Below are 23762 nucleotides of genomic sequence, written 5' to 3'. Positions count from 1 at the left end.
ACTTTATTATTTCTGTATAAACGCTAAAAATGTTCCCTTCTTCCTGTTGCAGTTGGAAAGGATCTGGGCAATGATAAACACCATGCGGATGAGTACCTCTGAAAATCGCATGGGCAGCAAAGGCCCAAATTTACAACTTTGATCACTATCGGAGCCAAACGAACCCTGCCATCGTTTAAGAGAAAAATTCAGGGAGATGATGAGTACCACAAGGTTAACATCTTTAACACACACAACATACATGTCTTCTCCTTATGCATGAGTTCTATATCCCTGAAGCAGGGAATTCTACCACTAAGGAGTCACTGTCAACTATTACCCCCTCCCAGCAGTTTGCAGGATTGAAATAGTTGAGGGAAGGGCACTTCATCAAGTGTTGACACCTTGGACCTGTTAATCCGATCTCCCCACAATAAAAAGGGCTCTGCATAACTACGGAAGACTGGGAGTAGTCTAAGGTGGGGAAGAGGCATTAGAGAGAATATGTTTTGAAACAAATGGAAATAGGGGAGAGCAGAGGTGAAATTCTACTTTGCCATCACCTTATTATTTAGAGAAAACCATGATATTAAAGATTTGACACAAAACATAGCTGACACGCTACAAGTTCATGACTGAGATCAAAGGTCTTGAGGGCCTCATAATGACAACATGTGCAAGGCTTTAATGGTAGCAAAAGGAGCAGCCAAGGGGCGGGGCAGGAAGGCAACAAAAAAAGCAGGAAAGCAACACAATGCAGCCTTGCACTCCACCTACTATCCCAGAGTTCTCTGGAGAAGTCTAAAGGAAAGAAAAGGCTCCGTGGACTCACTCCTGGGATCAAGCTGCCATCGCTACGTCACAGAAATAATCAATACGCATATTTGTAAACTGTTTCATATTAGAAGCAAACAATGTTTGAGGGCAGAAGAGTTCAACATATGTGCTGAAAAGAATTATCTCCTTTTTTTTTTTTTTTTGGTTTTTCGAGATAGGGTTTCTCTGTATTGTTTTGGAGGCTGTCCTGGAACTCGCTCTGTAGACCAGGCTGGCCTCGAACTCACAAGAGATCCACCTGCCTCTGCCTCCCGAGTGCTGGGATTAAAGGCAAGTGCCACCAACGCCCAAGAATTATCTCCTATTAACACTGTAGGTTTGTGTTATTGTTACTTTTCAATTACTGCCTCCTGCCCCCAACACACACAGGGTTTCTCAGAGTAGCTTTGGCTTGCTGTCCAGGAATTTACTTGTAGACCAGACTGGCCTCAGACTCACAGAGATCCTCCTGCCTCTGCCTCCCAAACACTGGGACTGAAGGTGTGCACTACCACTGCCTGGCAGAACAGTGTTTTCTTTGCTTCTCTCTTCAAAACTGACCTAATTTTGTCAAATGTTTTAGAAGAACTGAACCTTGCTTCACGAAGTGGGTGAAACCACACCCTACCCTACAATTCATATTTTCCAATTTGTTCATCTACATTAATATTTACTTATTCATCTATCTATTTTTGCTTGTTTTATGTGATAGGGCCTTAAGTAGCCTAGGCTGGCTTTGAATTCATTTGCAGCTGAGGAAGACCTTAAACTCCTGATTCTCCAAGGTCTTGCCCTCAAATGCAGGATTACAGGTGTGAGCCACAACATCCGGCTTCATTCATATTTCTATTCTTCCTCCTCCTCGCCCCTCCCTACTCTCAATGACAAACTGCATATTATTTGAGTGACTCACATGTCTGTCCAAATATTTAGAATCAGCCCAACTGCCTTTATAATATACAGGAACTCTAGGAAGTGGGACCACGAGTCCTTTTAAAAACTCTCCAGCCAGGTGTGTTGGCACCCGCCTATAATCTTAGCACCCACGAGGCTACAGAGTGAAGCCCTGTCTCAGAAGAACAAGGCAGGGCTGAAGCTCTTAAGTGAGTGTGGCATTGGCACAAGGCCCTGCATGCAGCTGAGAAAAAAAAAAAAAAACACCTTAAATATCAAGTTTGTTACTCCAGTCCCAGATTAAGATCTGGAAACCTCACACATGTTAAAAGAGACAGAGGCAGAGGCAGACTTTTTCTGGCTCAAACTTACGCCTTTGTTGAACAAGCTACAAGATGCCATGTAGCAGTGCTTCTGCTCCGCAAGGCGTTCCTGAGTGTGTGTGTGTGTGTGTGTGTGTGTGTGTGTGTGTGTGTGTGTGTGTGTGTGCGCCCCTGTGCTTCCTAGCCTCACTCACACGCAGTTCAATTAAAAGGAAGCATAGGCATATTTTGTTTGTTTGAGGCTTTTGTTTGCTTTTTGAAACAGGGTCTCTCTGTGTAGTCCTGGCTATCCTGTAACTCTATATAGATCAGTGGTTCTCAACCGATGGGTCTCAACCTCTTTGGAGGGGTCAAATGACTCTTTTACCTAAGACCCTGTGAGCAAAATTACAGTTATGAAGTAGCAAAAAAACTAATTTTATGGTTAGGGCTCACCACAACATGAGAAATTATATTGAAGAGTCAAAGCATTAGGAAAATCGAGAACTACTGTTGAAGATCAAGCTTGTCTCAAACTCACAGTGATCTGCCCACCTCTGCTTCCAAAGTGCTGGGATTTTGGAGACAGAGTCTCATCATGTGGCTGAGGTTGGCCTTGAATTCTAGAATCTTTTGTGACAACCTTCTAAGTACCAGGATTACAGGCATATGCTACCTTCTTCATTCTTTCTTTTTTCTTCTGTTGTACTGGGGATTGAACCTAAGGCCCTGTGTTTGATACTCAGGTGGTCTATACCTATACCTATACCCTTACTTTGTTTAATTTTAGCATTTTAAAAATGTGTGACAAGGCTGGAGGGATAGCTTACTTGCTTCTTTTCCAGAGGGCACAAGCTTGATTCCTAGCACCCACATGGTAGCTCACACCACTCTGTATCTCTAGTCTCAGGGGATCTGATGCCCTCTCCTGGCCTCTTTGGGTAACAGACCCACAAAAGTACACAAATATATACGTAGACAAAACATACATACACATAAAATTTTTTAAAAATTAATTTGTGACAAAATGGGGATATATACTGAAATTGCTGTAATTTCAAAGTCTACCATGCTGTTTATTAATTTATTTAATTTTGGATTTTTTTTTCTGAGACAGGGTTTCTCTGTATTGTTTTGGAAGCTATCCTGGAACTCGCTCTGTAGACCAGGCTGGTCTCGAACTCACAGAGATCCCCCCTGCCTCTGCCTCTCGAGTACTGGGATTAAAGGCATACGCCACCAACTCCTGGCTCTTATTTTAGTTTTTTATATTTACTCTTCTCACATACTTCACAACTGAACTGCAGTCTCTCTCTTCCACTCTTCCCACCCCCCCTTCTACCCTCTCCCCCAGATCTACTTTTTATTTTAATTCTTAATCTGAAATCTTAATATGTCTCATTATAACTTCTGGTTTCATTGAATAACAAAAGCATACACATCTGTAACCCCAGCATTTGAGAGGCCAAATTAAGATCAAATGTTCAAGGCCATCTAAGCATATAAAACCGTATCAAAAAGCAAAACAAAAACTAAACAGCAACAACAAAACACATACCAAAATGCAATGTGCATAACTGACATACAATTCTGATAATTCTGATGACCTGAGTTTGATCGATGAGACCTGCATGGTAGAAAAGAACAGAGTGCTGGGATTAAAGGCATGTGCCACCACTGCCCGGCTTGATTTGATTTTTTTTTAATTTTAATGTTTTCTTGTTTTGTTTTTTGTTTGAAACAGGGTTTCTCTATGGAGCCCTTGGCTGTCCTTGAACTTGCTCTGTAGACCAGGCAGGCCTTGAACTCAGAGATCAACTTGCCTCTGTCTCCTGAATGCTGGGATTAAAAGTATATACCATTAAGCCGGATGGTGGTGGCACACCTTTAATCCCAGCACTTGGGAGGCAGAGGCAGGAGGATCTCTGTGAATTCAAGGCCAGCCTGGTCTAGAGTTCCAGGACAGCTTCCAAAACAATACAGAGAAACCCTGTCTTGAAAAACAAAAAACAAAAAAGTGTATATCATTAATGTGTACCTCTGTCTCTGTCTGTCTGTCTGTGTCTGTCTGTCTGTCTGTCTGTCTGTCTGTCTGTCTCTCTCTCTCTCTCTCTCTCTCTCTCACACACACACACACACACACACACATTTATTTTTAACCAAAGAGAGGATGTAGGGCTTCACCTACAAAGTCAGTAAGTGATGGAATTGGCTGTGCAAGCCTGATGAGATAAGTTTTATCCTCGGAACCCATGGCTGGAAAAGACTCTACTCCTTCAAACTGACCTCCAAACACATGCCATAGCATAAAAGATACTCCCTGCCCCAATAATAAGTAAATTATTTAAATAAAGTAAGTAATTAGAAAAAGACACTAAAAGTTGGCCATGGTAGTACATGCCTATACTTCAAACACTTCAAAAACTCAAGCAGAAGGTTAGCTGTGTCTTTGAGATCTAGCCTAGGGTACATGGTGAGTTCAAAGTCTGGACTTCATAGCAGAGACTTTATCTCAAAAGAACAAAACCAAGCCATACCTTTTAACACTTTGCATCTTCAGGTGTTCACTATTTGTAAATTATATATACATAACTAAATACATACTACATATAACTAAATATACTACACATAACTAAAGAAAGAAAACAACAGGATTAAATAATACACCCTAGATCAAAGACTATATAATCTTACATATTCCTATTTTGGTAGTAACAGAGTTTGAAACCAAGGTCCTATATGGTAGGGAAGCATTCTACCAATAAACTGTATCCCTAGCTTCTTTCCCTGTATTTTGGGACAAGGCCACACTTGCCCAGACTGGCCTTGAGCTCACTCTCATCTCAGCTTCCAGAGTACTTGGTCTTACATGTGTATAGCATCACACTTGGTCTACAACCAACTCTTACTCACCTATGTTGGACAGCCAAGTATAAGTATAACTAGGGCCGGGCGGTGGTGGCGCATGCCTTTAATCCCAGCACTCGGGAGGCAGAGGCAGGCGGATCTCTGTGAGTTCGAGGCCGGGCTGGACCGATAGCCTCCGAAACAATACAGAGAAACCCTGTCTCGTAAAAACAAAAAAAAAACAAACAAACAAAAAAAAAAGTATAACCAGGAAACAAAAATCCACAGAAAACAAACCTTCAACATTCCTTGACTAGATTTATTAAAAAATGACTAAATTGCCTGATTTATTTGAATTTCACACCTATAATTTGTACCTTACCAATTTTTAAAATTGCCATAAATTGTCGAGTCTTCCCTATCACCTCACCCCTGACACTTGTTTTATATGAGTGTATGTGTGCATGCAGATGCCAGGGCTCATGTATGGGCAGAGGACAATTTGAAGGAGTTTGTTTTCCCCTTTTTTCTTTTTCTTTTGATTTTCCAAAACAGAGTTTCCCTGTGTAGCCCTTGCTGTCCCAAGTGACCTTGAACTCACAGAGATTTGCCTATTTCTGCCTGCCGAGTGCTGGCATTAGAGGGGGTGCCGCCACTGCAGGCTTGGTTCCACGGTCAGTCTCAGGTCATCAGGCTCGGGCAACGAGCACCTTTACTAGCTGGGCAATGCTTTTGACCCTTTCAGCTTTTGTTTCGTTTTTTTTTAAAGACAGGGTCTCACTTCCAAACCTGGCTGGCCTGAAACTTAATACTATCCTCCTGCCTCAGCCTTCCAAACTTTGCACATAGCATAATTTATGATACTTTGCCACAGTACTTAACATTTTTTGTTCTCTAAAAGAGGCTTATTGTTGGATTTAAGGAATAGTTTCAGAAAACTGCAACAAAATAACAGAAAGCAAAAATTTTCACTAATGAACAAAGCAGCCTTTGTACAGAGAAGGCCTTGGATTTATGGAACTCTCGCACAGCCTTGACCATGGGATTAGAAAGCATTTGACTGAGGGGAGATAGATACTATCTCTGAACTTAAGTGAAGGCAGATCTGACTCTGTCTCAGGAAAAATGTATTTTAGCCACAACTGCAGCAAGAAGGAGGCAACCTGGGGTGGGGGGTGTCAGCTGATAGCTTACAAGGGCTAGCACCAGAGAAAATGACAACTGTGTTACAGCTCAGCAAATGACATGTGCCTGACTAGGGACCACGGGGGCTTGGGTTTGGATCCCCAGCACCCATGTAAAGGGCAGCATGGCAATTTGATAGGGGTGTAGAGTCAATAGGACCCTGAAGCCCATTAGCCAGCTAGTCTGCCCAGGTTTAGGAAAAGATCCTGTCTTAATAAATAAGATAGAAGGGCCGGTGAGATTTTGCATAGTATGAAAGTATTTGTCACACAGCCTAATAACCTGAGTTCAATCCCTAGAACTCACAGTGGGAAAGAACTGACTCCTGCCGGGCAGTGGTGTACACGCCTTTAATCCCAGCACTCAGGGGGCAGAGGCATGCCTGTGAGTTGAGGCCAGCCTGGTCTACAAGAGATGGTTCCAGTTCGAGAACTGATAGCCTCCGAAACTTATACAGAGAAACCTTGTCTCGTAAAAACCAAAAAAAAAAAAAAAAAAAAAAAAAAGAGAGAGAGATGGTTCCAGGACAGCCTCCAAAACCACAGAGAAACCCTGTCTCAAAACAAAAAGCAAAACAAAAAAAAAAAAACAAAAAAAAGAACTGACTCCTGAAAGTTGTTCTCTGACCCCTCCACACATGCACTGTGGCATGCATGCATTACATTCATGTATCACACACACACACACACACACACACACACACACACACACACACTTTAATGTGTTTTATTAAAAGGGGGGAGGAGAGACTAGTATGGTGGCACCTGCCTTTAATCTCAGCATTTGGGAGGCAGAGGTAGGCAAATCTCTGTAGGTCTGAGGCCAGGCTGGTCTACATAGGGATTTCCAAGCCAGCCAGGCCTACAAAGTGAGACCTGGTCTTTTGTCTGCATGTTTTGAGACAAAGTGTCTATCTTAGCTAGGGTTTTTGTTGCTGTGAAGAGACACCATGACTATGGCAACTATTATAAAGGAAAACATTTAATTGGGGCTAGCTTACAGTTCAGAAGTTTAGTCTACTGTCATCAAGGTAGAAAGCATGGTGGCATGCAGGCAGATGTGGTGCTGGAACTGAGAGTCCTATGTCTTGCAGGCAACAGGAAGTCAACTGACTGTCACACTGAGGGAAGCTTGAGCAAGAGAGACCTCAAAGCTGCCCCACAGTGACACACTTCCTTCAACAAGGCCACACCTCCTAGTAGTGCCACTCCCTTTGGGGGGCATTTTCTTTCAAACTACCACATATCCCAAACTTCTAGCTCCTCCCCCTTTCAATGATATGTTGTATTTTTGCTTTTAGAGCCAACCTTTTCCTGTATGTGATAAATCACCACTAGTGCATGGCCCACTTTTCCTGTTGTTGTTCTCTGACAAATACAGTGTGGTCTCAAGAAATGGCAGGCTTTGATCCACACCGTGGAAATGAAAGAATTTTAAAGGCATCAAGTTGTTGAGTTGGTATAGTTCGGTAATATGACTTTTTTTCCTTTTTTCTTATAATCCATTTTTAAAAATTTTATGTTTATTGGTGTTTTGCCTGTATGAAGGTGTCAGAAGCCCTGTCACTGGAGTTACAGACAGGTGTGAGCTGCCATGTGGGTGCTGGGGAACCTAGGTCCTCTGGAAGAGCAGCCAGTGCTTTTAACCACTGAGCCATTTCTCCAGCCCTGTGATGTGGCACTCTTTATGAAGAACATCCATTAAACATTATTTAATTGAATTTTTGTGTGTGGGAGATGGGGTCTCCTTAAACCTAGGCTGGCCTAACACTTGCCAAAATGATACTTGAACTGCTGAGCTTCTGGCTTCTGCCTCTAAGTACTAGGGTTACTAACATGTACCCCACTACATCTCTATGGGTTTTGTTGTTGTTGTTTGTTTTTGGTTTTTAGAGGCAGGGTTTCTCTGTGTCCCTAGCTGTCCTGGAACTCACTCTGTAGACTGGGCTGGCCTCAAACTCACAGACATCCACCTGCCTGTGATTCCTTGATATTGGGATTAAAGGTGTACACCACCACTGCCCAGCCCACCTCTGTGTCCTAACTTACTTTCCCAAGCTGCAAAGTGGTCCTAGAGTGTTTCTTATATTTTGCTGTATATCCTTTTCTATAAAACATTTAACTTTTTTTTTTTAACAGTGAAGTACTGAACCGATAGAGTGAACTCAGCCTAGTGGTCAAAGCAAAGCAAGCAACGGGATCAGCTAACTGGAGTCTTCCAATCTGACTGGGTAAGTGTTCTGTCACCCATGTGCTCAGTTTCAGGAAAACCTGAAAAACACTTTCCCTGGGAAATCAGAAACTAAACTGCCACAAATTATGAGACACATTTGAGGCATTACCTGCTTCCTCAAATGATTCTTCTTTTCTTTAGTCACCATCACTTTTTATTTTTGTTTTGTTTTTTTTGAGACAGGGTCTCACTATGTAGCCTTCGCTAGCCTGGAACTCACTGTATAGATCAGGGGAACCTAAAAGCACTGATCCTTCTACCTCTGCCTCCTTGATACTGGGATTAAAGGTGTGTGCCATGCCCATATTAGACTTTTTATTTCTTATCAGAGAAAGAAAACAAAATAAAAATAAGCCAGGCAGTAGTGGCGTATGCCTTTAATCCCAGCACTTGGGAGGCAAAGGCAGGTGGATTTTTGTGAGTTCCAGGACAGCCTGGTCTACAGAGTTAGTGCCAGGACAGAGAAATCTTGTCCCAAAAAAACCAAAACCAAACAAACAAATAAATACAGAACAGATCAAACAGGTTTCCTGGTGCTTCCTAAACAGTACTTTGTTAAGAAATAACCCAGATGCTTTCCCCTACTCGACTTTTTCCAATCTTCTTTCTTAAACCATTTCCCCCAATTTATTATCATCATCAAATACAAAACCCTACAAAGGGAAGAAAATATGCTCACAAAGATGATGGTCAACCTCATCACTTCACACTGCCAACTCTGAGCCATCCTCACAGTCCCCGGCCTGTCAGTCTGAGCTATCCCCGAGACAGGAACACTTCACAAGTTCATAGAGCACAATGTCCTCGGAGGAGCAAACCCTGGTGCAATGGAGAAAGCCCAGAACTGGATTGGGAAAGTTATAATAAGTCTAAAACTCAGACTCAATATTAAAATGGCCTTGTTTTTATAATTAGGCAGTTTTATTTTTAGATCACACATAACAATTGCCTGAACCTGCAAAATACCAGTAAAATACCTCTAAGCTCTACATAACAACTCCTGTAATATTTATTTTCTACAAAGACAAGAATTAACAAGTAGGTAGCTTCCTAGCAATATAATCTAACACACAGAACTCCAGAGAACAAGTAAACAAGATTGTGAGAGGTAAACAAATTTAGCAGAGTGGCAACAACTTAAAAGTTTTCATTCATTTCTCCCAAACATTTATAATTATGCTAAAGTCTTGCATTCCAATTCCTAAGAGACACCAACTTCAGCTGTAAACCTGCCTCGTTCTGCCAAGACATCTATTTTTTTTTTTTTTTTTTTTTTTTTTTTGCCTTCTATTACTCACCAACTGCATCTGGATTTACCGGTCTGGAGACATCAGCTTGCCCCATGATTATAATTGTCTTAGATGTATCCCACAACAGCAAACTGTCCTGGACAAAAGCAAACTTCTCTTAAAAGACAAATCCACACAGGGACCAGCAGTCCAGGATCACCACCAAATGCCAGGAAACAGCACGAGATCTGGAGTTTCTGTTGTCTGTATCCCGGTCACCGGGTACTTGTGGCGCTCACAAATGTCTTCACCCCGGCTTTCTTCACAGAGGAATGCCTGTCATTCCAGAGTGCACAGTGTGTAGAGCTCTAGTGCGGAAGGGGAGGAGACAGCCAACCACATTCTGACTGCCAAGGGCACAGCCCAAAAGCCCACACCTCCTTTTCCTGACTTTGAGGTTGGTAGGAAGCCTCTAGGCTCAAAGCCACAGAAGATAGGGAGCCTGTCTCAAAGTACAGCAGAGACCCTATATCATCAGCGGTGTTCGGAGTAACAGTCGAATGTGGGTAGAAGTCCATTTCAAAGGCATATTTTAGATATGAGCTTACTTGCAAAGAATCTAGTTATTCTAGAATTTCTGTGTTGTATATGGACTGATTATTTGTTACCTCCCCATCCACCCACATTGTAGAACACCTTTCCTGGTGCGCGCGCGCGTGTGTGTGTGTGTGTGTGTGTGTGTGTGTGTGTGTGTTGGGATGAAGAGATGGTTCAGCAGTTAAGAGCATTTGTTGTTCTTACAGAGAACTTGGGTTCCATTCCATACATAGGAGCTCACAACCATTCGTAACTCCAGTTCCAAGGGATCTAATGCCCTCTTCTGACCTCTGTGGGAACCAGGCACAAGAACCACATACATACTTGCAGGCAAAACATACATAAAATAAATCTAAAAAAAAAAAAAAAATATATATATATATATATATACACATATATCCTAAATTCTTTGGAATCTCTAAAGAAAAAAATGTTTATTATTTACCACCATCACTACCACCCCATCCCCCCACGACCCTCACTCCCTCATGCCTTTTTGAGACAGTTTCATGTAGTCTAGGTTAGCCTCAAGCTGGACAATGTAGCCTTGAACGACTGAGCCTCTTGCCTCCACCTCCCAAGCGCTGGGATTTAGGCTTGTACAACTATACTTAGTTTTGCAATGCTGGGATGGAGTCAGGGCTTTTGTGTATACCAGGCACTAGTTCAGAAACTGAGCTACATTTTCATGACATTTATTTATTTGTGTGTGTGTGTACATGCGCACACGCATATGTGATAGTTTCTAGAGCCAGAGAAAGTATGATAGAGGTGAGAAAAAGGAACAAGTATCAAGAAACATTATTGGAAAGACAAAGAACTGATCATCTGCCATACTGAGGTATAAACCAGCACTTGGGAGGTAGAGGCAGAAGATTCTAAGTTCTAAGCTAACCTGAGTTATAAGGTAAAACTATCATACCCAAAGCAAACAATCAAATAAAAAGAATGGATTAGATCAATAGTTCTGAACTTTCCTAATGCTGTGACCTTTTAATACAGTTCCTTATGTTGTGGTGACCCCCCCAATCAATATTTTCATTGCTATATCATAACTATAATTTTGCTGTTATGAATCAAAATGTAAATATCTGTGTTTTCCAATGGTGTTAGGTGAACCCTGTGAAAGGGTCGTTCAACTTCACTTAAAAAAGGGGTCAAGACCCACAGGTTGAGAACCACTGGACTAGGCAAGGGTCTTGGTGTACACACCACCCTGAACTGTAATAATCTTCACACTTCCCTAGTAGTCTAGAAGTTCCTCATGGTCAGGACCACAATGTAGTTATCCTTAAACTACCAATGCCTTATGTGAGTGGCCCAGTGTACATTGGACATGCCACAAGTCTTTAGCAACCTGGACCTCCCACCCCGCAAGCACACTTCATGCATGTTAGGCAGGCATTAAGCTACAGTCACAGAAAGAAACAGAATTAATCTGAAGCTTTGCTTATGGAACATAGAAGCAAAAGATAATGTACATGCCTGCAATCCCAACATTCAGGATGTTGAGGTAGGAGGAATGACAAGTTAAAGGCAGCCAGTGTCATACAACAAGATCCTGTTTCAAATGAAAGCTGGCCATCAGGGCAAAGAGCATGAGCAATGGAGACAGGAAAAAAAATGTGTAGACCACAAATGATTCTATCTTTCCAAATGATCTTGAGAGTTATTAAGAAACTCTCATTTTTGTGACAAAAAAAGTTATGTTCATAATGAATTTTGAAAATTTATTCCTAGCCAGGCATGATGGTATACACCTTGAATCTCAACACTCAGGAGGCAGAGGCAGACAAATGTCTTCAAGTTTGAGGCCATAGTGAGTTCCAGGACAGCCAGAACTACATAAAGAGACCCTGTCCCTGTCTCCAAAAAAAAAAAAAAAAAAAAGACCCTATCTGGAGGTTGAGGAAAAATATATATGGCAATACCCACATCCCATTTGTTTGCACAGGAGGACTGTAAAGAGTCAATAAAAGAGCAGAAATGCCAAGTCCTTCATGTGACAGTAGTGAGGAATTAGGGATCACTTTATTTCATGATTAAATCAGAAAAAAAGAATGAGGGAGCCTGACAGTAGTGGCATACGCCTTTAATCTCAGCACTCGTGAGGCAGAGATAGGCGGATCTCTGTGAGTTTGAGGCCAACCTGGTCTACACAGAGAAACTCTGTCTCAACCCCCCCTCCCCAACACACACAAAAAAAGAATGAGGGTATAGCTGGGAATGGAGATAATTTACATAGTTACAAGGATTAAATCAAGAGAAACACCTACAGTTCACTGACCAGACAGCCTAGCTGAAATAGGGACCTTCAGGTTCAGTAGGAGACTATGTCTTAAATAATAAGACAGAGGCCAGGTGTTGGTGGCGCACGCCTTTAATCCCAGCACTCGGGAGGCAGAGGCAGGCGGATCTCTGTGAGTTCGAGACCAGCCTGGTCTACCAAGCGAGTTCCAGGACAGGACAGCCTCCAAAGCCACAGAGAAACCCTGTCTCGAAAAACCAAAAAAAAAAAAATAATAATAATAATAATAATAAGACAGAGAGCAACAAGCTGGGGCATGGTTCCACACAGGACTGGGGAAGCAGAGGCAGGCAGATTTGAGTTTGAGGCTAGCCTGGTCTACAAAACAAGTTCCAGGACAGCCAGGATACAGAGAGAAACCCTGCCTAGAAATAAACAAACAAAAAAAATCAAAAATAACAAAAAAATAGATGGAAAGCAACAAACGAATATATCTGATATCCGAAGGTGGGTTAACATTGGGCACCAAGTGAAGGTGAGTTAAAGGAGTCCACAGATACCCAGGTAAAGAATTAACTGGTATATATTAACTGGTATATATTTGGGGAGCACTCACACAACGATGGTAAGTAACTGTTGCGGTCTTCTGCTCCTGGTGATGCAGTCGCTGTCCCTCAGGATGCTCTGACCACCACCCAAGAGAGCCAGAGCTAGGCCCCCTTCCTTATAAGGGTCACATGTGCTCACACTGAAGCCACACCCTAAGGTGTAGCCACCACCAAGTCCACTGGTGGGACAAGATGCCACTACAGATACCCCCCTAGGGCACCTGCATGAATACACCACACACACCACACATAAGATGGAGTGTGACAGAGTGAGACATACAATGTCCAACTCTGGCCTCCGTATACATGTACACCCATGTGAGTTTGCATCTGTACCCACACATGCATACATGCATGTGGGTGTTCACACACATAAGAAAACATATATTCACATAAATACACCATATACACAGACAAAAAAAATCACCATGAGCTACTACACAAGTGATTAAAATTGTTATCAAAGTCCCTTCCTGTTAAACCAATGATTTAACCAATTCAATATTCTGCTAGGTGGAAAAAAAAGGTTCCAGGAAATGTTGGTCAGGGCAGTGGCCACAGTGTACTTTATATAATGAATCTAAGTCAGTGCTTGGCAAATAAGGCAAAAAGATTAAGTGAATTATATTATTAATAAACCTCACTGGTCTTTTCTACTCTACAATTTTTTTCATGAGAATGTAGTTGTTTTTTATAGTTACAATTAAGGGGATCAAAAAGCCTTAGTCTTCTAATGTAGAAAAGCACCATATAAAACCATATGGACGTGCTAACTGAGCTCTATTAAGGAACCAAGGCATCAATGACGTGTAGGAACAGGCAGACAGAAATTGAGGCCACTGAAGCGTTTGAAATGTGCCAACTGTTTTCTAGTAAGTAGCATTCACTGCTGGTGACTCAAAAGAGATGACAACTGACTACTGCTGCTCTATCTTCCTTCTCTCTCTTTCCTAAGTCTTTACAACTCATCTGGTCAGCACACTGTCTCCAAGGAAAGGAGACAGGATCTGGGCAGAATCAGCCCTCAGTCACTGTTTGAGGCTAGCCATGGCACCTGAAAGTTATTCAGGAACTTCTAGCAAAGATTCAGGTTAAGGTGCATTCCTTTCCGGCTCATGTGCAGAAGAATCCAGCCTTTATCCTCTCCTAAATAAAAAGTCTGAGTAATGAACACCTGGTGTCACCGTGAGTCAACAGTAATTCCTTCAAAATAACTAAGATAACTTAGTAAATGTTGTTTCTACCAAACTCTCGACAACTAGTAATTCAAATACACTTTGCTGTTCTCATGTATACAACAGCTCTCCCTCGAAACCTTCAATTTTTCAGAGCCACAGGAAGTATAGGGAGCATAAATAATTGTTTTTTTCATAGAACTTTTTTTTCTCTGTGCAACAGCTCTGACTGTCCTGGAACTCGCTTTGTAGACCAGGTTGGCCTCCTGCCTCTGCCTCCCAAGTACTAGAATTATAGGCTACCACCACACAGCCTTTTCATAAAACTTTTAAAATCAAAGAGAAAATCATGTTTTACATTCCAATATCAATTCAGTTTAAAAGCAGAGCCAAATGTATTGATGCCTTAGGAAAACAGTCTACTGAGACCAGAGGAAAGCTCGCACAACTCATACCTATGCTTCTCTATCTATGCTAAAGCAGACAACACAATCCTACTTGGACTCTTCTGAAAAGTTTTACACATGCTTTGCATAAATATGTATCCCAAAAAACAGAACCTTCCAAGGAACAAGCTTGATGATTGTCATTTCAACCTAAAAACCATGTCTTCTCATGAAGAAGCCTTAAGAGACACATGACCTCACCAGGGTTGGTGACTTATGCCTGTAACTCCTAGCACTTGGGAGACTGAGGTAACAGGACTGCCTTGAGTTTTAAGCTAGTGTAAGCCATGCAGTCACTTCATACCTCTGAGGCTGCCTTCTCCACCACATGGCAGACCCAATTTAATGTCAACAACAACAACAACAAAAATTCCATCCTTTCTCCCTTGAGGTGCTTCTTTGTCAGGCATTTGGTCACAAGGAGAGTAATTACTTCTAAAACCAAATTTGTGGTGATGATTTGCAGTGATATGAAGTAGTCCTTTATTCTTCTTCAAGACATGATCTCCTGGACCCCAGGCTATCCTGAAGATCCCTGAGTAGCTGAAATTGACCTTTCACATGCTCAGTTTGTATGGTGTAAGAAAAGATCCAACAGTTTTGAATGCACCAGGTAAACACTCTACCAGCTGAGCCACAACCCTAGCCTCTAAGGTTTTGGGATTTATTGACTTGGTTCAAATTTTCTTTTTCTTTTTTTTTTCTTTTTTTTTTTTTTTGGTTTTTCGAGACAGGGTTTCTCTGTGGCTTTGGAGGCTGTCCTGGAACTCATTTTGTAGACCAGGCTGGCCTCGAACTCACAGAGATCCATCCACCTGCCTCTGCCTCCCGAGTGCTGGGATTAAAGGCGTGCGCCACCAACGCCCGGCTTCAAATTTTCTTAAGAAAAATTTTCTATAAATTCTGGGTCTGGCAGAATCTATGCAACACAACTTTAGAATTCAACATCTATGTATATTTAGACAACACTTTCATACCTGTGTTTAGTTCTGTCCCTTTCTATGTAAGCCCAGGAAGGTCCTGAGCTTTTCACTCTTCTAGCTCAGCCTCCCAAGAGTTGAGATTACAGATGTATAACAGCATGCCTAGCTAGATCAAATCCATACCCTCATGGAATCTAGGCAAGTGCTGTACCATTGAGCTATGTCAGCTCAAGTTCTGTCCCTTTCTAATTTATTTGATAATTTCCCCGAGATTCTCTCAATTCTCTTGCTTCAGCCTGTGAAGTCTTGGGGTTGCAGATATGTGCCACCACAGCCAGCTTTTCATTTATTTTTAATACATGTCCCAGTGACCTTTAGAATGTAGGTATACAGTCCTGATAGCACATGCCTATAACACAGGAACTTGGGAGGCTGAGGCATGGGAATCAAGTGTTCAAGCCCAGAGCTCTGACCTTGTACCTACTCTCACAACTCTCCCACATCTACCTCATCTTTAGTCCTGTTGACCCTTGGAGCTCCTAAGCTAGAACACCCGTTCTCCCTGGTCTAACTCACCCAGCCACACACTGCTCTTCCTAAATCTGGCCAACTGCTACTCTTCAACATCCAGTTCACGTTACTTCCTCAAGTTGAATTCCTCGAATCATCCCTGAGCGGCACTAGACACTCATCTTCTGTAATCAGTTATCTTGAATGTACCTCTACCTACAGTATATGCAACCTTTGCTGTAATCATCTATTTATTCATTGCTTTGCTGTTAGACTGTATCTCTTACAGTAGAGATTGTGGCTGGGAGTGCTGGCTCCTGTCTAAGCCCAGGTGGAAGCCGGAAGACTGCTGTCTAGGAAGAGTCTGGAGTGTGGTATGAGACACTGTGCATGCAGGTATGTGGAGGCCAGCACTAGATGATGAGTGTCTTCCTTGATCACTCCCCACCTTATTTTTTGAAAGAGAAAAAAAAAGGTGGAAATTGTCTTGACAGTTTCAAACAACAGCATAGTGCACAGCACACACTTGGGGCCGGGCGTTAGTGGCGCACACCTTTAATCCCAGCACTCGGGAGGCAGAGGCAGGCGGATCTCTGTGAGTTCGAGGCCAGCCTGGTCTACAAGAGCTAGTTCCAGGACAGCCTCCAAAGCCACAGAGAAACCCTGTCTCGAAAAACCAAAAAAAAAAAAAGAAATACTTGGGGACCAGTAAGATGGCTTAGTGGGTAAAGGGGCTTGCTTCAGAAGGAGAGAATCAATGTCAGACTCCCTTGAGTTATGGAGGATTTAAGCTTTGAAATGTGAATAGGCCTAGAAGTTTTGAACACAAATAATCACTGATCAGTTGTTACTAAAAGGAATGAAAAAGACAGCATAATTGAGATTATCTTGCTGTGTGGGTTACATGTTATGTTATTATAAATTAGTTACCATGAGTTACATGCTATTATAAATCAGCTTTCACAGAGGCTCACAGCAACTGATTTTCGTGTGTACATCTGCACACAGGTATGTGGAGGCCAGAGGTTGATGCTGGGTGCATTCTGTCATCACTCTCTACCTTGTTTTTTGAGACAAGGTCTCTCACCAAGATCTGGAGCTCCCCAATAAAGCTAGACTGGCTAGACAGAGAGCCTCAGGATCTGCCTGGCCCCAGGGCTAGGATTACAACCACAGGTCATCGCACCTGTTTCTTTGTTTTGTTTTGCATGGATTCAGGGGAGGTAAACTCCTTAGCCTCACAACTATTTTTATTTATATAAAAAGTTTATAGCCAGGCAGTGGTGGTACATGCCTTTAATCCTAGCACTCAAAAGAGGCAGAAGTAGGTGGATTTCTGTGAGTTCAGAGGCTAGCCTCGGCTACAAAGTGAGCTCCAGGATAGCCAAGGCTACACCAAGAAACCCTGTCTAGAATTAAAAAAAAAAAATTCTAGCCAGGCAGTGATGGCACACACCTTTAATCCCAGCACTTGGGAGGCAGACAGATGGATCTCTGTGAATTCGAAGCCAGACTGGTCTACAGAGTTAGTTCCAGGACAGCCAGGCTATTATACAGAGAAACTCTATCTAAAAAAAAAAAAAATCCAAATCTCTTAAGACTTAAATTTTATTTTTTCTTTCTGTGTGTATTCTGTATCCAAGTGCATATGGACATATGTGTGTCTACAAGGAGTATCTACCTCTATCACTCTACAATTATCTTTTGAGGCAGTGTCTCTCGATGAAGCTGGAACTTGATGAGTCACATACACTGACTGGCTAGCAAGCCTGTCTTCATCTGGTCAGCACTGGGATTACAAAGGCCTCCAGGTCAGTATTCTAGGTATTCTCGACTACATCTGGTTTGTGTAGCCACCCCATTTAATTTCACAAAGAGAAATTGGATCTCCCAGCAGAAATATATACAAAAAGAATTCAATGTCCACTTCCCAGTAGTGGACAACTATAAGAGCTCCCACCCTCAATGGTTTATACTCTTGTTAGGGCAGACAATAGAAGCACTTACTATTTGTAAAGATGCTACATTGTATTTCTAGACAAACTTTAATCCTCGTTGGAAGACTGGGGGAACTGAGGAGGGAGGAAGCTGTGTGTTTGAAGTCAGCCTGAGATACTTTGTCTCAAACCAAACCCAAAATCAAACAAACAACAAGAAGAAAAAAAGAAAGGAAGGCAGAGAGAGAGAAGTAAGGGAGGAAAGAAAGAAAAGAGGAAAGAAAGAAAACATTACAGAGAAAGATGAAGTAACATTACTTTTAGCCTCATTTAATCTTAAAGGAATTTATCTCCCACTCCTAAAGGATCGCAACTAATTAGAGTTCATGTTTCCTCCTCCTTTTTAATACAAGGGAAGGGCTGTGTTGTTGACACACTTTTAGCTTCCAGTGTTAAGATAACATGATGAAAAATTTCCCATAAACTCTGAAACAAGACACACTAGCTAGGAATATGACTACTTAATAAATATTCTTGACCAGAAAGAGAAGTGGTTCTCAACCTTCCTAATGCTGTGATCCTTTAATACAGTTCCTCATGTTGTGGGGACCCTCAACCATAAAATTATTTCTGTTGCTACTTCATTACTGTTATATATAGTAATATGAATGTTTGAAATGCAGGCTATCTAATATGGGATGCCTGTGGAAAGGTCCTTGACCCCCGCAAAGGGTTGAGACCCACAAGTTGAGAAACGCTGAGGCACAGGCAAGAAAACAACAAAACTAAAACCCCTGAACCTAGTAGGTACTTACACATTTAGATATAATAAGAGCCAGGTGTACAAGCAAATGCCTTTAATCCCGGCACTCAGGAGGCAGAAGCAGGAGGATCTCTGTGAGTTTGAAGACAGCCTGATCCACAGAGCTAGTTCCAGGACATCCAGAGTTACACAGAGAAACCATGACTTGAAAATAAACAAACAAACAAAAAAACCCCAAAACAAAACAAAATCCCTCATATACTTAAGGTAATGAAATGATTATGTTTTTCTTTTCTTTCTTTTTTGTTTTGTTTGTTTGTTTTTCAGGACAGGATTTCTCTGTGTAAAAGTCCTGGCTGTCCTGAAACTCACTCTGTAGACAAGGCTGGCCTGGAACTTACAGAGATCCGCCAAACTCTGACTCCCAAGTGCTGGGATTAAAGATATGTGCCACCATGGTCAGACATAAAATATCTCTTTTAAACAGGTATTACATTATTAGCCTATTTCTATAACACTCAGAAAGCCTTTTCAAATTTACTATATAATTGCAGAAAGTGATAATTTCTGATTCTCCTGACTTACTTTCCAAATGCTGAGATTATAGATGTGTACCACCACTACACCTAGTTTTAGGTTTAAAATTCATATCCGTGAACCAAAAGGATATATTTCAATATGTAGTGTTCATATCTGTTCAGGAACTTATAAAATTAGTTGGTTTAAAACATTTGAAGGGGCTGGAGAGATGGCTCGAGAGGTTAAGAGCACTGGCTGTTCTGCCAGAGGTCCTAAATTCAATTCCCAGTAACCACATGCAATGAGATCTGGTGCCCTCTTCTGGCCTACAGGCATACAAGCAGACAGAACATTAAGGATGACCCTAGAATTCTTGACTCTCCTGACTCTACCTTCCAAGTGCTGGGACTACAGGTACTTGCCACCACACCCAGTTTATATGGTGCTAGGGATCAAACACAGGACCTTATACATGTTAGACAAGTACACTACCAACTGAGCTACATCTCCAGCCCTTACAATTCAGTATATTTTAACAACTGATAAGTCCCAATCAATAACTTTTCAATTCTGATATTCTGTAGGGAGACTGGGATTAATCCATAAAGAATAGAGAAGAAGCTGGGTGGTGGTGGCACATGCCTTTGATCCAAGCACTCCAGAGGCAGAGGCAGGCAGATCTCTTTGAGTTCGAGACCAGTCTGGTCTAAGAACTAGTTCCAAGATAGCCTCCAAAGCCACAGAGAAACCCTGTCTTGAAAAACAAAAGAACAAAAAAACAAAAACAAAAACAAAAAAAAAGGTAGGAATAAGTCATTTTTGAAGGAGTGGAGTGTGAACATCGCCACAGGCTGTATATATACACTCTTTGGTGTTTTTACTCAGTACTTAACTTACTTTGCAGCCATTTCTTTCTTTCTTTTTTTTTTTTTTTTTTTTTTTTTTTGGTTTTTTCGAGACAGGGTTTCTCTGTGGCTTTGGAGGCTGTCCTGGAACTCACTTGGTAGTCCAGGCTGGCCTCGAACTCACAGAGATCCGCCTGCCTCTGCCTCCCGAGTGCTGGGATTAAAGGCGTGCGCCACCAACGCCCGGCTGCTTTGCAGCCATTTCTTTGCTTTGTAACTGCACAACAGTACAAGTTGGCAAGTTGAAAGGGGATGAAAAGGAGAGGACTAAAATAAGGAGGATTATCCTTTTTCAAATCATGTTATTTAATAGTGGGACATGTTCTGAGATACAGGCTAGTACAGGCTAGTTAATTTTTGTTTGTTTGTTTGTTTTCGAAACAGGGTTTCTCTGTATTGTTTAAGAGGCTGTCCTGGAACTCGCTCTGTAGACCAGGCTGGCCTGAAACTCACAGAGATCCTCCTGTCTCTGCCTTCCGAGTGCTGGGATTAAAGACGTGTGCCACCAATGCCCAGCATGTTTTAATTTTTTGATTTGTTCTTTACTTCCCTGGGGGGGTGGTAGTGGTAGTCATTGTTTATTTAATTTTGAAGTGTGTGTGTGTGTCTTCCATTGTGCAGGCGTTAATTTCTTTATTAGACAAACATCACAGGGTAACTAAGATGGCCACAATGTCTCTGGGTAATTTCTGTTTGTTTACTTTTCTTTCAGACAGGATTTCAACACAGTAGCCTGGGTTGGCCTGTAACTCCCTTAGTCTAGGCTGGCCTCCAGAGTGCTGGGTTTAAAGGCATGGGCCACCAAGCTGGTCTCTAGTGCAAATAATCTTATGGGACTATCTTTTTATATGTAGTTCATCACTGTCCAAGACACATTTATGTGCTGTCTGACCATATTATGACAGGGTCACTCTGTTCCACGCTGGCCTTGAATTCATGATGACCTACCTCCCTGTGGCCTCTAGAATGCTGAGACTGCACAAGAAGCCACCATGCCTATTTGCACTGCGTTCATACTTGCAATTACAATGCAAGAGCAATACAAGTTTAACTGATACCTTTATGAAGCCATAAAAAGTATTAGTTTGGAGGGAACAGATGAAAATAACTAAAATTCATTATGTAAATTATGAAACTGTCAAATAATGAAAAATAATTTTTTAGAAGTATTAGTGTTTGACTCTCAAGGTGGTTCATTCAGCAGGTAAAAGTGTGATTTCAGAAATCCATGGTAGAGAGAATCAACTCTTGAAAGTTGTCCTCACAGGTATATCATAACCATGTAAACCACACATCACCACACAACAACAATAATAGTGGGATACTGCTTTTAATAATCCTCATGTCCCTAGTACATGTCTACATGCTAGGAAGACCAGGCTGGCCACAGACTCACAGAGATCCACCTGCCTTTGCCTCCTGAGTGCTGGGTTTGAAAAGACATTCCACCAGACCTAGTCTTAATAGCATGGTTTTTAAATAATGGGGCTGCAGAGATGGCTCAGAAGTTAAGAGCATTTATTGCTCTTCTAGAAGACCAGAGTTCAAGTCTCGGCACCCACATAGTGGCTCACAACTGTCTCTAATTCCAGTTCCAGGGGATCCACTGCTCTCTTTGGCCTCCACAGACATTGCACACATGTGGTAAATAGACATGCAGAAGGAAAGGAGTTAGAAGCTTTAGGTCACAGGAATCTGAGAGCAACAATCTCTCAACAGAACCAAGGACAGCTCTGTGGAAGAGTGCTTGCCTAGAATGTACAAAACCCTGGGTATGAGTCTCAGCATAACAAAACAAAAACAACCGCCAACTCTCACTGCTCTTCATTTCAGAACACTACAGATAATTCTTCACAGATATCTTCACAATTATTAGCCAATATAGTGTGATATGTTGGCACACACTTTTAATCCAACAATCAGGGGTATAGGTACAACTGAGAGTTGGAGGCAGCCTTGGCTACACAGTGAAACCCTACACCTCCAGCCCCCCAAAGTGGTCTTGATTTTAACAAAAATTCTTGAGCTAGGCAAGTAGCTCAGTTGGTAGAGTACTTGCTAACATGCTTGAACCAAAGTTTGAACTTCAGCACCATGGTGGTACACATTTGAGAGTACAAAGATCGTTGAGTTCAAGCCCAAAATCTGAAAAGTGTGTGTACATGTGTGTGCGCGTGCGTGCACGTGTGTGTGTGTGTGTGTGTGTGTGCGCACGCGCGTGCGTGCTCACCTCCCATGTGCAAAGCCATGAATTCAATCTCTAGCACTTCAAAAAAGACTCAAAGGGATATACCTCAGTTCAGGGAGGGTTTGCCTAGCATGCACAAGGACTTGGGCTCAATCCCCAGCATTGCATAAAACCAGTTGGGGCACAGACCTATAAGTCCTAAATTCATTTGAACTCACTTTATAGTGAATTTAAGGCCAGTCAGCCTTGGTTGCAGGAGAGCCTGTCTCAAAAATTATTTTTAAAGGGCGATCAAGCCAGTCATAGTGGTATTCTAAGCCATCCTGGTCTACATAGTGAGGACCAGGCTACCCAGGGATACACAGTGAGATACTTCCCCGGAGGGAGTCGGGGTAGTTGGATCTAGATAGTTCAGGTGGCTAAAGATACAGGATGCCAAGCATGACTACCAGAGTTTGATACCCAAACCCCCCAGGGTAGAAGGTCAAACCCCTGAAGTTGTTCTCTGAACTCTCCACTGCTGTGTTGAATGTGAACACACACACACAAAAATTATAATAAAAAAATTTAAATCAAGTTAAACATAAAATTCATTTACATGTCCTATACACCCTGTCAAAGGTAAATTTTTTGTTTTTTGTTTTTTTTTTTTCCGAGACAGGGTTTCTCTATGGCTTTGGAGGCTGTCCTGGAACTAGCTCTTGTAGACCAGGCTGGTCTCGAACTCACAGAGATCCACCTGCCTGTGCCTCCTGAGCACTGGGATTAAAGGCGTGTGCAGCCACCACCTGGCAGCTTTATACATTTTTTGTTTTGTTTTGTTTGAGGATTGTAACCCATTCCATTCTCACTCAAGTCAGGTAGAATTTTCCAATTATAATAGTATTCAAAAAGTTTCAGACTTTGTACAATTGCAGATTAGATTTGATTTGATGTGTATGGCTTTTGTCTGTACATAATGTTTATACAGTGCCCTTAGAGGTCAGAAGAGAGCACCAGATCCCTTGGAACTAGAGTTACAGAGGGTTTTAAGTGACTAGGAATCAAACTAAGGTTCTCTGGAAGAGCAGCTAGTGCTCTTAGCCTCTGAGCCATCTCTCAGCACCCCAATTACAGATTTTAGATTAAGGATATTTAACCCTAATTTAGTAGGGTGAAGTAAGGAAAAGAGTCTGAAAAAAAATAAATTCAGTAAAATCTTCAGCAGCATCACACACTAGCCCAGACTGTTGTTTCATTTGTCTCCTTGTGATTGTCTGTCTTTCTTCCTCCCTTCCTTTCCTTTTCTTTGAAAGGATCTCATGTAGCTTAGGTATGTTTCTCTAAATTCTGGCAGACAACCTCCTGAGTACATCACCCAGTACAAGGATTACAGGCTCATGCCATCACATCCCACCTTTTTATTATTTGGACTTGTCTTTAGGAACAGTCACTAAGCTATGAAAACAAGTTCAACCTC

General features: G+C 41.9%; 1 protein-coding gene across 4 annotated transcripts in view; it reads right to left on the bottom strand.

The window, feature by feature from the left end:
* Phactr4 (phosphatase and actin regulator 4) overlaps positions 1 to 23762 on the bottom strand; it is a 64424-nt gene that overhangs the window by 30314 nt on the left and 10348 nt on the right. For 2 of the 4 annotated variants that reach the window (XM_040756444.1, XM_040756445.1), the window contains exon 3: positions 3550 to 3618. The exons of 1 other annotated variant lie outside the window; for it this stretch is intronic. In XM_040756444.1, coding sequence (XP_040612378.1) covers positions 3550 to 3618 — 69 coding nt within the window. Of the gene's footprint in view, positions 1 to 3549; positions 3619 to 9553; positions 10085 to 23762 lie in introns of those variants that run through there. One more of the 4 variants, XM_005079642.4, reaches the window with a different exon arrangement.

This window comes from Mesocricetus auratus, unplaced genomic scaffold (genome assembly GCF_017639785.1).
Source record: "Mesocricetus auratus isolate SY011 unplaced genomic scaffold, BCM_Maur_2.0 Super-Scaffold_100014, whole genome shotgun sequence".
Lineage (NCBI taxonomy): Eukaryota > Metazoa > Chordata > Mammalia > Rodentia > Cricetidae > Mesocricetus > Mesocricetus auratus.
Note: the sequence above shows the minus strand (reverse complement) of the source record. Positions and strands in the feature narration are given on the sequence as shown.